Source organism: Orycteropus afer, unplaced genomic scaffold (genome assembly GCF_000298275.1).
Source record: "Orycteropus afer afer isolate SDZICR_OR568_19922 unplaced genomic scaffold, OryAfe1.0 scaffold00135, whole genome shotgun sequence".
In the NCBI taxonomy this organism is placed as follows: domain Eukaryota; kingdom Metazoa; phylum Chordata; class Mammalia; order Tubulidentata; family Orycteropodidae; genus Orycteropus; species Orycteropus afer.
The window spans coordinates 4,540,216-4,555,261 of NW_006921722.1; the positions used below are offsets into that span (position 1 = coordinate 4,540,216).

At 45.8% G+C, this 15,046-nt stretch overlaps 1 protein-coding gene across 1 annotated transcript in view; it reads left to right on the top strand.

Annotated features, from left to right (window-relative positions):
• The window catches only part of PRKN (parkin RBR E3 ubiquitin protein ligase), a 1,601,593-nt gene that overhangs the window by 1,553,493 nt on the left and 33,054 nt on the right, over positions 1–15,046 (top strand). Inside the window, exon 10 of the mRNA XM_042781573.1 lies at positions 7,936–8,019. Within this exon, the coding sequence (XP_042637507.1) occupies positions 7,936–8,019 (84 nt within the window). The remainder of the gene's footprint in view (positions 1–7,935; positions 8,020–15,046) is intronic.

The following is a 15,046-nucleotide window of genomic DNA, read 5'->3' on the forward strand; positions in this document are numbered from 1 at the left end:
AGGAGCCTGGTGGCTCAGTGGTTAAGTGTTCAGTTGCTGACCAAAAACACAGTGGTTGGAACTTACCAGCAACTCTGGGTGAAGACCTGGGGATGTGCTTCCAGAAAGCTTGTAGCCCAGGAAACCAGACGGACAGTTGTACTCGGTCCTGTGGGATCCCTATGCGTCAGAATCGACTCGACACACACAGCAACAATAATGACCACAGATAGACATTTAACCAGATTAATTGCAAGGAATCGGCTGCTTGATGCTGAGGCTGGTCAGTCAGGTTCAGAACCAGTGGATTAGACCATTAGGAAGGGCTGGAAGTCCCAGGCATGAATGACGCCACTGCGCGTGAGCAGAATCCCTTCTTTCTCCAAGGCAGCTTCAGCTCTGCTCTTAAAGCCGTTCAACTGATTGCATCAGGCCCACCCAGAGCATCTAGGATCACCTCCCTTACTAGAGTAACCTGATCATGGACGTCTGCAGAAGTCCCTCACACCCACACCTGCAGGCGGCTTTGACTGACTGTATGGGGACTGTAGCCTCACCAAGTCAGCACAAGAAACTGACCATCATAGGAGCTAAGGTAATAAATCCAGTCCATCTGTGCTGCTTTCTGATCAAAACAGATAAGGAGATAGAGATTAGAGACCCATACAATAAGTATGTGTAATTTTTACATTATAAGTATGTGTAACATATGGGATAAATATGTATGTATAACTTTTATTATTTTAAATAGGCTTTTTAAAATTCTGTTTTAAACACCTGCAGAGATGGATGCTGTTTGTCAGGTCTCCCTCTAGAGAGAAGAGCCCGGAAGTGCACAATGTAGCACAGCATGGTCTGATGGGCTCGGGCGGTGGTTACTCACAAGACTGGGAGCTGGACTGTGCGTGTTGAACGAGCCCTCGTGTTGTGGATTGGATTGTGTGGCGTGTGGAAGTTCCAGCCTTGTGCCTGTGAATGGACTTTGTTTGGGGACACAGGGTCTTTCTTTGAGATACTGTCAGCTCGGTCATCAGAATAGGATGGGTGCTAGTCCTGATCCCTCCTAAGTACCCAAAACCCAACCCACTGCCGTCAGACTGATTCTGACCCATAGGGACCATATAGGACACAGTAGAACTGCCCCATAGGGTTTCCAAGGATGTGAAGCGTTTTGGAAGCAGACAGCCTCATCTTTATCCCATGGAGCAGCTGTTGGGTTCAAACCACTGACCTTTTGTCAAGAAGCTAAATGCTTTAACCACTGTACCACCAGGTCACCTTCCCTTCTATGTAAAACAAAACAAAACAAAAAACTAAACTCACGGCTGTCGACTCGGACCTGACTCATAGCAACCCCTCCTTGGGTTTCAGAGGTGGTATCACTACGAAAGTAGATTGCCCAACCTTCCTTCCTAGGAGTGGCTGGTGGGTTTGAACCACTAGCCTTCTGATTAGCAGTCAAATGCCTTAGGCACTATGCCATCAGAGCTCCTTTTCTGTTCTGTGTGATGTCTTATAAGTCAGCACAGCAGACAGGGAGAGAGTCACACACAGAGGAGGACACCACGAGAGGACCCATCCATGAGCCAGGGAACATCAGGAAACGCCCAGGGCCGCCAAAAACTGAAAGGGATCAGGAAGGATCTTCTCCCAGAGGAAGCACCCTTCCACAGAGGGGGCACAGCCCTGCCAATGCCCTGCCTCCAGAACTGTGGGAGAATCAGTCTCTCCTTATGAGCCACCCATCTTGTGGTACTCGGTTATGGCAGCCCTCAGAAGCCAAGGCGCCAGGCATGTGTGAGAGTGAAGTGAATCAATGGTGCAGCCCTGCGTGAGGAGCAGCAGGGCTACTGTTGTCCAGACACGAGGCACAGTCAGCAGGGTTCCTGTGAAACAGCAGGCTGTCTTCTCTGGGAAACTCTCTCCGGAGAGTCCTGGCCACTGACAGTGGCACCCTGGCCCCAAACTTACCTCAGGGACAGATTTCGTACCTTCCCAGGAGCGTTCCCCACACTTCTCTGCTCGCCATGCCCTTAGCTATGCACTAGGTATTCTCATGGTTCCTCTAGGCCAAAGAGATGCTTAACAGTTTATTACATATTTAAGTCCAAATAACTTCATAAGAATCAGTGTCTTAACAAGTTAGTCGTCATTTGAAAAATGAGTACCGCATTTTTATGCATATAAGAGAAGTGAGCATAGTGCATTTACAGAAATACCTCATGGAGGGAGGGAGTGGCTGCCAAACAAACATTGGACATTGTGTTATTTGTATAAAACTACTGCACACAGAAATTGAAAATATAAATACTTATATTTTGTTCTTCAAGAACCGTGTTTCGTGTTACAAATTGATTTGCACATGGCACTTGCTTTTTAACATGGTCACCTCCAAACCCTAGCTTTGCAAAGCCTCCAAAGGAAGGGGGTACGATCCACTTTAACTCCATGAACCACCTGGATTTCGTAACTCACATGAGTGCAACAGGTGATGGGCGTCACTGTGATTTCCTCCAAACGTTAAAACAGCCCACAGCGTCTTGTGACTTTGTTGTGGCAACCCAGGGTGCCTCGGTGCACAGTTTGTGAATCTGAGCATTTGGACGAGCACCTGGTCAATAGTCTGAGTTCTGGATGATGTCATTAAAAACCTAGCCATTTCAGTCTCACACCAAAAGGCATATTCTTTGATGGTTGTCAGGGGTGGAAGAGGAAGGGAAGACAAACCACTAAGGAGAGGACAGACACCTATTAAATTGGGTGGAGGGGAAGGGAATAAATAAAAATAAAAATGCATACACATATATTTATTTTTAAAAAACCTGACCATTTTAGAGATCCCATGTTACCTTCTAGATAGTTCTCTGTTTCAACTGTGACGGACTCATGGTATTTTATTGGGAAAGCCCCAGTGCATGAAACAGCTCAATTTAAATGATACTCTCTGGGCAGACGCAAAACAGGAAGTGTATGGAGGCTGAAGTATCAGGAGCGTGTCCCTGCGGCTTTGGCCTGGCTCTGGGCATGGGGATGATGAGGTTCTAGTTTTTGTCTGCTCTTTCTCTCCATGGTTTCTTCATAGCCTATCCTGTGAAGCACCAGAGTGAGAGAGAATTCACTGTCTGTGTCAGGAAAGGCCTATTTGTCGTGACAAACTGACCAACCTCCAGGGTGCTCCTCCACCATGAAACTGATTTTCTATCTCATCCACCAGGTAATAGGCTGTGAAGAGAGTCTGGTTGCAGGGGACAGCTGCCTGGCCCCCAGGATGCAGTGGGAGGAAGTCCCACATGGAGTTCTCAAAGCCTGAACCCCACAGGCCACGTGTGTTGAACGCGGGCCAGCAAGAGCCGCGTGATGGGGGTGCACAAAGCCTGAGATCCGCAGACCCGTGAAAAAACTAAAACAGAAAAATTAAAAACTCGGGAGGAAGCCCTAGGACCTGACGGACTCACTCTTCCTCAGATGGGCTTCCGCTGAGAGAAAATGAATCTGGCAGTGACTCTGTGGGAAGGCTTTATGACACACTCGTTACCTACCTGAACTTTTTTTTCACTTTATTTTGGAGACAATGATGTTTAGTGTAAATTAAAATTAAAAAAAAAAAATGAGAAAAAACACCTCACTGCCATTGAATCCATTCCACTCATAGCAACCCCTTCTTGGATTTCCTAGGCGGTGTCTCTATGAAAGTAGATTGCCCAGTCTTCCTTCCATGGAGTAGTTGGTGGGTTTGAACCGCCAGCCTTCTGGTTAGCAGTCAAGTGCTTTAAGGCACTACGCTACCAGAGCTCTGGGAATGTTCTGTAGAAGCAGAGGGTGATGCAGAACCGGGTGGGAAGCAGAGGGGACAAGCGTCACAGCACTGAGCTGAGTGAGCTAACATATGCACCAGGCAGGGCACAGGAAAACAAAAGCCCGTTCCCACCGAGTCGATTCCGATGCGTGGGGACCCCCCCCCCCCGTGTCGGGACAGAGCTGCACCCCATCGCGTTTCCAGTGGCTGGATTCTCGGGAGCAGATTGCCAGGCCTTTCCTCCAAGGCTCCTCTGGGCAGCCTCGAGCCTCCAACCTGCGCATAGCAGCTGAGCACGAGTGTTGTTTGCACCACCAGGGGCTCCACGTCTCTGTGGACAAGGTCCTTTCCCTACAGAATCCTTTCCTTTTCATGTCCTGAGATGAAAACAATCTTCAATCTTCAAATGAGTCTTAAAGCAAGAAATTGGACGTGGAGAAGGTGAGATCTGTTCATGTGGGGAAGGGAAGGGGAAGGGAGGGGGAGGGAAGGTTAGGTTGTACAGGCTGCTCCTTCTGAGGAAAAGAGAAATCAAAATGGAAAAGAAGTCAGTGTTTGGGGATAAAGCTGGTTTTATCCCTGTCTTGTTTGGTTTGGGTTTTGGTTTTTCAGTTCAAAGCTGTCTGAAGCAAAACTCATCTAAATTCCTAGCCTTATGCTCTGGAATACTAACCTAGAAGTTTCCAGACTCGGAAAACCTCAGGAGTCTTCCAGACACTCAGTGCCATAACTATATCAGTGACCTATTGCTGTGAAAGAAACCCAGACGAAGGGACAACAGACATCTTGTTTCTGGCTGGTTTTTGTTGTTGTTGTTTCATTTCATTTTTTTCCTGGCTTTGTTTTGTTTTTGCCCAGAAGCCTGCAGTTTGGTGACGGGTATGAGGATAGTTTGTCTCTGGACTAGGTGAGGTTAGCAGGAACTGCTCATATGGGGGCTGAAAGGTCCACTTTCAGTCAATAACTTATTCACATACTAGCAAGCTCATGCCGCGGTCCGCTGACTGCTCAGCCAGGGCCATAGACCAAGGCCTCAGTTTCTCCTCACAGATACATGTGTGGACCTCTTCCTGGGCTGGCGGGCTTCCTCATCACATGGTGGCTGGGCTTGAAGAGCTTGCTTCTCAAGAGACAGGAAATGGAAGCTGCCAGTTTCTTAAGGTCTGGGCCTAGGAAGTGTCCCTCCACCTCTTCCACTATATTCTACTGGATGAACAGTCATGGCATCCAGATTTAGAGGAAGGGACATAGATCCCACCCCTCAGTGGGACCACTATGAAATAATTTGGAGCCTGTATTCTAAAACCACCACCATCACCCACACACCATGCTTATGAACTTGCTCCCGCCTTTTCCAGGACATCTTCTCTGAACACAGTTTCTGCTGTGAGAGAAGTTGCCCCGACTAGTTAATGAAATGTGTGTGGAAGGGACTGGCTTTCTGGTAAAGAAGGTCCTTCTTTGGCCCTGAAACAGGGAAACAGTCGGGGGCAGGCATCTCCTCAGGAGCTCTGGAGGTTCAGTGGTTAAGGCATTTGACTGCTAACCAAGAGGTCAGTGATTTGAACCTACCAGACACCCCATGGAGGAAGATGAGGCAATCTGCTCCCATAAAGATTACAGCCTTGGAAACCCTCTATCCTATAGGGTCTCTGTGGTTCTGAATCAACTCGATGGCAGTGGGTGTTTTGTTTTTGTGTGGCATCTCCTCAAGCTGCAGAGCACATTGTGCAGCTGGCACAGTCCTAGCCACTCAGCACGTCCTATCCCACCATATGCTCACATGGCCACATGAGGTGGTCATCATTTTTATTCCAGCTTTTCAGAGGAGGAAATTGAGGCACAGAAACCAACTTGCAGTCCCCAGCATCTAATTGTTGGCCACTATCACAGTCTCCCGGAGCTCTGGTAGCGTAGTGCCTAAGGCACTTGACTGCTAACCAGAGGGCTGGTGGTTCAAACCCACCAGCCACTCCTTGGAAGGAAGATGGGGCAATCTACTTCCATAGTGATATCGCCTTGGAAACCCAAGGAGGGGTCACTATGAGTCAGGTCCAACTCAACGGTACATAACAACAGCAACATTGCAGCCTCCAGATTGTGGTTGGTGACAATGAAAATAGGAAGTACTTTCTGGAGGGCCAATAGTCCCAAACACCTCACTAGGACAGACAGATCTTGACCAAGCTTGGCTGGCATTCACTTTTTCAGCCTCCTCCTTGTAAGATGAAAGTGGAGGGCATTTGTCACCCAGGTGAGAAGACTCCATGTAAGCCCCTCTCTTCTCTCCATGATAGGCTTCAATAAGGAAATAAGGCCATTAACCTAGACCTTCAAATACCTTATGTATGTAAATACGGAGCTCTGGTAGCACAGTGGTTAAGACATTTAGCTGCTAACCAAAAAGTCTTCAGTTTGAACCCACCCACCTCTCTGCAGCAGAAAGATAAGGCAGGCAGCTTCTGTAAAGATTTATGGAAATCTTTGGCAAGTCCATGGAGCAGTTCTACTCCACTTTAGGGCCACCATAAGTTAGAATGACTCCACGGCAGTGGGTTTGGTCACGTATGTTAATAAGCGTCAGATGTGAAATTCTTAAATGACACTGCAGTCCTCATATTCTAACCAATAACACTTCCCTGCAGGCACTTATGCACACAACCGTCTCTTCCACTAGACTGGAAACATCTTGAGGAAAGATCACATGATCTATGCATCTTTGTGGCCCTGCTACCTTGCACAGAGCTTGAAACATTCTCTAATCCGCAGTGAACAGTCCATCAAAATATCATTCTATTTCTCTTTGCAAAAAGGAAGTGGGCATCACACAAGTCAGAGGAGTGAATTATGTAATGAGTGTAGAAAACGAAAAAAGAAGAAAAACATGTTATGGTCAAAAGTAACCAGTAAAACCAGTTGCCGTAGAGTTGACGCCAACTCATGGTGCCCCATGTGTGTGAGAACCCCACAGGGTTTTCAATGGCACGTCTTTCAAAAGAAGATCACTGGAAAATAACAAATGCTGGCGAGGTTGTAGAGAGATTGGGACTCTCATACACTGCTGGTGGGACTGTAAAATGGTACAACCATTGTGGAAAGCAGTATGGCGATTCCTTCAAAACTTGGAAATACAAATACCATTTGACCCAGCCATCCCATTACTAGGTATATACCCTCAAGAAGTGAGAGCCATAACAAGAACAGATATATGCACGCCGATGTTCATCGCAGCACTATTTACAATAGCCAAAACTTGGAAACAACCTAGATGTCCAACAACTGAGGAATGGATAACCAAACTTTGGTACATTCACACAATGGAATACTATGCAACGCTAAAGAATAATGTAGAATCTGCAAAACACCGCATAACGTGGATGAACTTGGAGGACATTATGCTGAGCGAAATAAGTCAGTCACAAAAGGACAAATATTGTATTAGTCCGTTATTGTGAAAGTTAAGGAAAGGTTTATATATTGGAGGACATTTTCTTTGTTGGTTACCAGGGGTGGGAGGGAAGGGGAGGGAATGCTGTTAGATAGATAGAGATAAATATTGATTTGGGTGAAGAGAAGGGCAATGTACCAAATGTGAGTGACCAATATGGCAGCATTGAGGATGAGAAAGACATAGAGAGTTACATGGGCAGTACAAACAACAAATATGAACCCCTTTGCAAATACAATACTGAGTTGTCAATGAAAGCAAACATGGGTATAGGGACGGATAGATGGGTGAACAAGCTAAACAATTATGTATGTCTAAATGGAGAGTGTATCCAAGATCATATACAGGGTTGGCAGACAATGGGCCTCTCAGGGTGCAGAAGAGTATGAAGGGATGGACACTGGGAGGAGGTAACTATGGGGAGGAAGTGGGAGGGGAGCTGCTGCATTGTAAATTTTGGTCAATGACATGAGACAAAGTATATGTGAACTGCTGTATGAAAAGTGAATTTACTCTGTAAATCTTCACCCAAATCCTAATAAAAAAAAAAAAAAAAAAAAAAAAAAAAAAAAAGAAGATCACTGGGCTTGCTTCCCAAGCTCCTCTAGGAGGACTCAAACTTGCAGCCTTCGGTGAGCAGTTGAGTGTTGGCACCGCCCAGGGACTCCTGCAACCGGTAGCTCCTCCCTAACACACGTGTCTTCTTTTGCAGCTTGTCTTTTGCCGGGACTGTAAGGAGGCCTACCACGAAGGTGATTGCAGTTCAGTGCTTGAAGCCTCAGGAACAATTGCTCAGGTACGGAGCGCCCTACTCAGTCCTCAAAGCAGAGCTCAGGGCACAGGTGAGGGAGCAGAGTTGCATCCTGGAGGTCATCAAGAGGAAACCCACACTACACTGGTATCCTAAGGACAGTGACGGGGACTCTGGTTTCTCCACTCTCCCAACCCTTCGCCAGAACCATCCCCACCTCAGGCTGAGCCTGGCACTGCAGCCTTCCCAGCGGCTGTTTGGTTGCTGTTGGTCCCTCCTTGATCGAGTTTTCCTGGGGGGTTTGTGCAGTAGGGATGTGAACATTACCATGTAGAGAAGAGTCTTTGGAGGGGACATAAAACAATTCAACAATCTCTACATCAGAGAAGTCAACTCACTCCACTTTGGGTTGTTCTGTTTAATTTTTAAAGTGCTTTTCTTTAGAATCTTTAGGGAAGAATGATCTCCATGAATGACATGCACTGAAGTCGTGTCTGATGCAAAGATACCACTATCTTTTAGCAACACCATTTAGAACTCTGCTAAATTGCCTTTCAGGCTCAATTAGGACCTTCCTCTGATGTGCTCTGTAAGGCTTACCAAACCAAACCAAACTCACTGCCAGAGTCGGATCCGACTCATAGCGACCCCTCCTTGGGTTTCCGAGGTGGTATCACTACAGAAGTAGATTGCCCAACCTTCCTTCCCAGGAGTGGCTGGTGGGTTTGAACTGCCAGCCTTCTGGTTAGCAGTCTAATGCCTTAGGCACTATGTTTAGGGAACTGCCAACACATTTCTTTCCTTTCTTAATTATGATAAGCCAAGCCTTAGAGGAAAGGAGTAAACACTTCAGCCCAGTTGATGAATGTGCTCATTATTTTTCTACTGATAGAGATGTTAGCCAGGGTTTAAATATCAAATGTACCCAGATAAATCCTTTAGTCGTTGGATTGAGAGGAAGCTTATAGCCAAACAGAGAAGTTGCAGGACATCTGAGTTTCACAGTGGAGAATTTCAAAGATCTCAAACCAGAACAGATCAGAACACAGTGTGTCTCTAGAAGACATCCTACAGAGGTGTTTACCCTATATTAGCATAGCTACATAAACATAACTAGTGGATTCAGGTCTTCTCATCAGCTTTTACAAGGTTGGCCAGAAGTACTTCGGGAGATTGAAGACTGAATTGTTACTTCCACAACAGCAAAAGAAAATGCCCTTTGTGTTGACTTTATTTGCACTCAGGGGTATTGATAGGAAAGCTCATGGGTTCCAGAGAGCCCTGCCTTGGAGTCACTGTGGCCCTAGAAGAGCCAGAGATTCTTCCAGCAATTTCCACCCACATGCACTTACAATTATTTGCAAATCCCAAACATGGACAAAGGCTTCCAAGAAGTCATACTGTAGCATGCATTTATTTGAAAGCAGTAAGCAGGAAGGTGAGGAAGACTATCACTTAACATAAAAGTATGAGATGCTGACTATCTCAGTAATCCCATTTATGCTGCTATTAAGGACCTCTGGGGGTGTAATGCCTAAGCTGTTTGATTGCTAACCAGAAGGTAAGGGAGCTCTGGTGGCATAAGGGAGCCCTGGTGGCATAGCACCAAAGGCATTTGACTGCTAACCAGAAGGCTGGCAGTTCAAACCCACCAGCCACTCCTCGGAAGGAAGACTGGGCAATCTGCGTCCATAGAGATACCACCTCGGAAACCCAAGGAGGAGTCACTATGAGTCAAATTGATTCAGTGGCAATGAGTTTGGTTTTTTGGCTTTGGTGGTGTAGGGGGTAAGGCATTTGGCTGCTAAACAAAAGGTTGGTGGTTCAAACCCACCAGCTGCTCTGCTGAAGAAAGATGAGACAGTCTGCTTCCATAAAGGAAGCAGGCTTGGAAATTCAGTGGGGGCCGCTATGAGTTGGAAGTGACTCAATAGCAATGAGTTTTTTGAGTGTTGATACTAAAGATGAAAATGATTCAAATGGGGGGAAGTAGTATTAAGACCGTAATGTTCAACACAGAGAAATGGGAGAAGGGAAGTTAAAGATGGCCTCAAGAATAGATGATCAAAGCTATCTTGTCATGTGCATATGTCTTCAAACAGTACCAATTAGCAAATATTACTTGTACATCTGTATACCCTCATTTGGGAACTCTGATGGCATAGTGCCTAAGGCATTTGACTGCTAACCAGAAGGCTGGCACTTCAAACCCACCAGCTACTCCTCGGAAGGAAGGTTGGGCAATCTACTTCCATAGTGATATTGCCTTGGAAACCCAAGGAAATAAAATATCATTTTATTTCTCTTTGCAAAAAGAAATGTGGGCATCACACAAGTCAGAGGAGTCGATGATGTAATGAGTGTAGAAAAAGAAAAACATATTATGGTCAAAAGTAACCAGTAAAACCAGTTGCCGTAAAGTTGATGCCAACTCGTGGTGCCCCATGTGTGTGAGTTGGATCTGACTCAAAGGCAGTGCATTGTGCTGTGTTGCATATACCCTTATATGCATGCAAAAGCTGAACAATGAATAAGGAAGACCAAAGAAGAACTGATGCATTTGAATGAGGGTGTTGGCAAAGAATATTGTCTATGCCATGGACTGCCAGAGAATGAACAAATCTGTCTTGGAAGAAATACAGCCAGAATGCTCCTTAGACACCAGGACTTTGTCTCTCATACTTTGGTCATGGTATCAGGAGGAACCAGTCCCTTGAGAAGGACACGATGCTTGGTAAGGGTGAGGGTCAATGAGAGAGAGGAAGATCTTCAGTGAGACGGATCAACACAATGGCTGCAAATAGGTTCAAACATAGAACAATTTTGAGGATGGCCTAGGACCAGGCACTGCTTTGTTCTGTTGTACAAAGAGTCACTATGGTTGGAACTGACTCGATGGCATCCAAGAACAACAACAACAATTGGTCAGGCACCCTGCTACACTCTCCAGGAAAAATGCAGATAAGTGAATTTCCTTTCAGTGACTCTTAGGGGAGATTACAAGGAAATAAATAATTACAATAATATGTTAAGCTGAAGTTGAGCAACTATAGCTTTGTAAAAAGCTTCCTGGGAAAGTCATGGAAGACAATATTGAGTTTATTCATAATGATGACCAGGGTTTGTCAAGAGGACAGCAGGGTCAGATGATAATGAGCATCTCAGCAGAGGACCATTTGGGCAAGGGTACAGAGGCAAGAATCTCTTCAACTAGACTGTGTTCTATCCATCTCTAGGCCTTAGGCCCCAGGCAGTATCTAGTGCACAGACATTCCATAGATATTGGTTGGATGATGGTGAAGAAAAAGACATTATTTCATTCATCCAACAAGTATGCATCAAACATTGTAAGAGGTTAGGCATCGTTCTTGGCTCTGGGGACAGAGAGCAAGCCATGGTCCCTTCTTTCATGGAGTTTGCCTTGCTTTACTAGATACTGCAAAGTCTGGATGAACAATGTGATAAGAATTCCAAGGAGGGGTAATACAGTTCAGACCAGGGTTACCTAAGAAAGAATTCAGAAAGAGAAGGCTAGCTAGAGTTTCCAGAAACCAGACTCCTCCCAGCCTTTGGCTTATGATCAGGGCCAGCCTCATATTCTTCTTACTAAAAATAAGGCAAACTGACAAACCAAGTCTCTAATTTGAGCAGGGTCCATAGCAAAGAGAATCCAACTCCAGTGGGCACAGGAAGAGATTTTCAAGGGGAAAAATGGCCCACAGAGGTATGAGTAGGGTTATAAGAACCAAAAACAACATGAAAGGGCATGGGATCTAGCAACAGTGAGAAGCCAGGACTGCCATGGACCTGAAAGGGCAAGAGGAGAAAAGGGTGTTCTGTGACCCAGTCTGCAGCTGTGGGGCTTCAAGACAGGAGATGTACCCTGGGAGGTTATTATCAGAAATGGGCCCAAAGCAGGAGGGTAAAGATGGACATCTGGACTTCTTTCTTCCACCCTCTGATCTCTTGCTAATGTCTTCCATTGGCCAAACCCAATTGAAAGTCAGCCACAAGGGATCCTAGGGACATAGCCCATGAGGGTCAGCCTTCCAGGCTCAGAACAGAGAAAGGAAAAGAATACAGAACAACCGGCATGTTCTCTTTGGGGTCATTCACCCAGTTCCCAAAGTTTTGTTATCTCAACCTCAGCTACTCTTGAGCATGCTGTCGTTAACTGTTGTCAGCCTCCATCAAGTCAGTCTCGACTCATGGTGACCCTGTGGACAACAGAACAAGACCCTGTCCAGTCCTGCACCATCCCCATGACCCACCGCAGATCAGACTACTGTGACCCATAGGGTTGTTGTTAGCTGTTTTGGGGAGTAAATCACCAGGCCTTTCTTTATAGTTTGTTTTAGTTTGGAAGCTCCCCTGAACCCTGTTCAGCATCATAGCAACATGCAAGCCTCTACCAAGAGACAGGTGATGGCCAGGAATGAGGTCCATCGGCCAGGGATCCAACTCAAATCTCCCACAAGGAAGGCAAGAATTCTGCTACTGAGCCATGCTAGTTCTCATACTCTCAGACATAGAAAGGGACACACCAAACAAGGTCATTCATCAAAATAAAGACCTAATTCCACTTGGCAATAGAACCAGTCTATTTTCTGTTGCCCTTGCTCCTCAATGGCTGTGACCTCCAGGTGGATGACCTCTGCAACCTCCTAGGCCTGAAGCTTTTGAGAGGAACTTCTCTACACATCTACCAACACAGAACTCAGTGCAATCCGCTGGGAACAGAAAGAAGACTGTGCGCATGTCCTCATAGTCAGAATTTGCACAACAGCAATCAACAGTCAGCAACAACACATCCAAATGGTTCAGATAGTCCCAAATGCATTTGTTTGCCCTCTTCACATTTTCCATCCAATGCAATTCACTGGTAAGGTTTCTTCTTCCAGCCATTTGTGACAGCTCTCTGGCGTCCTCCCTTTAACATCGAGCGCTTTCTGTTCTTTGATGTCTCTCCTGAGGCCCAGTAGCTCTTCCCAACAGTTCAGCCATTTGACCCAAAACTTAATGCGTTTTTTGATTAATGCAATATTGTTTTTAGAAGACAAAGCTAACTCCAAAATTGGGTTTAAATTGGTTTTAAAATATCGAACAAGCTTGAAGTCGGAACTGTGGGCCGTCTGGGCAATCAGTGGCAGAAGATCAATCCGTCACAGACTAATCAGGGTCTGATGCCGTTTGCTTTCGCCTGTTGCTCTCACCCCCGTGTTCCGTTTCCTCCCGTGCATTCTCTCCAGAGGCTTTCTAATAAGTCAGCACTTGCTCTTCCAAACCAAGGAATTGATTCGTCCTGCCAGTGGTTCTAAACAGTTATGTTTCTCACTCTTTTTAATGGGAGGGCAGACGAAAATGTCCAGATTTTTAATAGCCCTGTCCAAAGCCACAGCCACAATCATTTTCAGTGACTGTACCTGACCAGTCATTGGGGAACAGTGGCTGCTCTCCCTGATGAATAAATCCACAGAGTCACAGAGAAATCACCCATCTCAGCCTGCCAAGCTCCTGTTCAACCGTCAAGACCCAGCTCATGCATCACTTCTTCCATAAGCCATCTGCCTACCCACCACGAGAATTAGTCACTGTTTCATCTAATCTTCCAGAAAACTGTGCATACTTCTGTTAAGTATTGCTTTCCTGGCTCGTTGCTAAAAGTCTGACCTTGGTTAGCATCGGGTTTGCATCTGTTTCATCTTTATATCCCCTAATGCCCAACATATACCAAAAAAATTAAAAAACCAAACTCACTGCTCTCAAGTTGATTGGACTCACAGCGACCTCTCCTTGGATTTCCAAGATGGTATCTCTATGGAAGTAGATTGCCCAATCTTTCTTCCAAGGAGTGGTGTTGGGTTTTGAACAGCTAGCCTTCTGGTTAGCAGTCAAATGCCTTAGGCACTATACCACCAGAGCTGGTAGTGCTCAATAAATGTTTGTTGGATGAATGTGGATGGAGGTGGGAAAGGACTCTACAGGAATGAGTGGTTGCTGTAAGGTTGGCTATTGTCCCAGGAATCTTCTGAATCATAAGAGAAAATAAGATTCCCACAGTACACCACTTGTATTCATTTCCCAGGGCTGCTATAGCGAAGTACCACCAGCTGGTTTACTTCAAACAACACAAATTTATTCTCTTCCAGTTCTGGAAGCTGGAAGTCTAAACTCAAGGTGCCAGCAGGCCATGTTCCCTCTGAAAACCCTAGGGAAAAATCCTCCCTTGTCTAGTAGTCCCTTGGCTTATAGAAGCATCACTACTTGTCTGCTTTCATCTTCACGTGGCATCTTCTGTCTCTGGATCTCTCCTTTTCTTTAAGGACACTAGTCATACAGGACCGGGACCCATGTGACCTCGTGTGAGCTGGTAACACCTTCAAAGACCCTGTGTCCAAACAAGGTCATGTTCACAGCTCCCAGAGGCCAGGACTTCAGCAGATCTTTTAGAGGGACACCATTCAGCCCACAGTTCAACCACTGTTACCATCATCTGTCTCCTACATTAGAAGACTAAAACCACCCTTGTGCCTGGGATAACAATAGTGCTGTATACTCGTATGATACTTGAGAGTTTACAACATACTTGCAAATATACCATCCTATTTTGCAGTGGACTTAATGACAGGCAAGGCACAAGGAGGAAGAGTGACCATCCCAGGGTCCCCAAGTTGATCATCTCCAGCTTGTAAGTGTACCCAGATCTCAAAGAGCTGCACCAGTCAGCTCTGCAGCCAGTGAAGTGACAACAGGGCATCTCAGCTGTTCTTAGTGATATCACTCTGCATCTTCAACAAGGGAGATAAGCAGATCATTACCAACCTGTGAAATACTGTACCAGGGATGCCAAATGCAGATGCTAACAGATGAGTCAGGGAGATGAGTGAGTCATCTGAGTGAAAGTCATGGCATCCCAATATTTTGATAAGGATGTTGTTATTGTTGATAACTGCCATCAAGTCAGTCCCCAACTCATGACATTCGTGGGAGTGGACCACTGTGATCCACAGGGTTTTCAGTGACTGATTTTCGAAATAGATCATCAGACCTTCCTTCCTAGTCCATCTTAGTC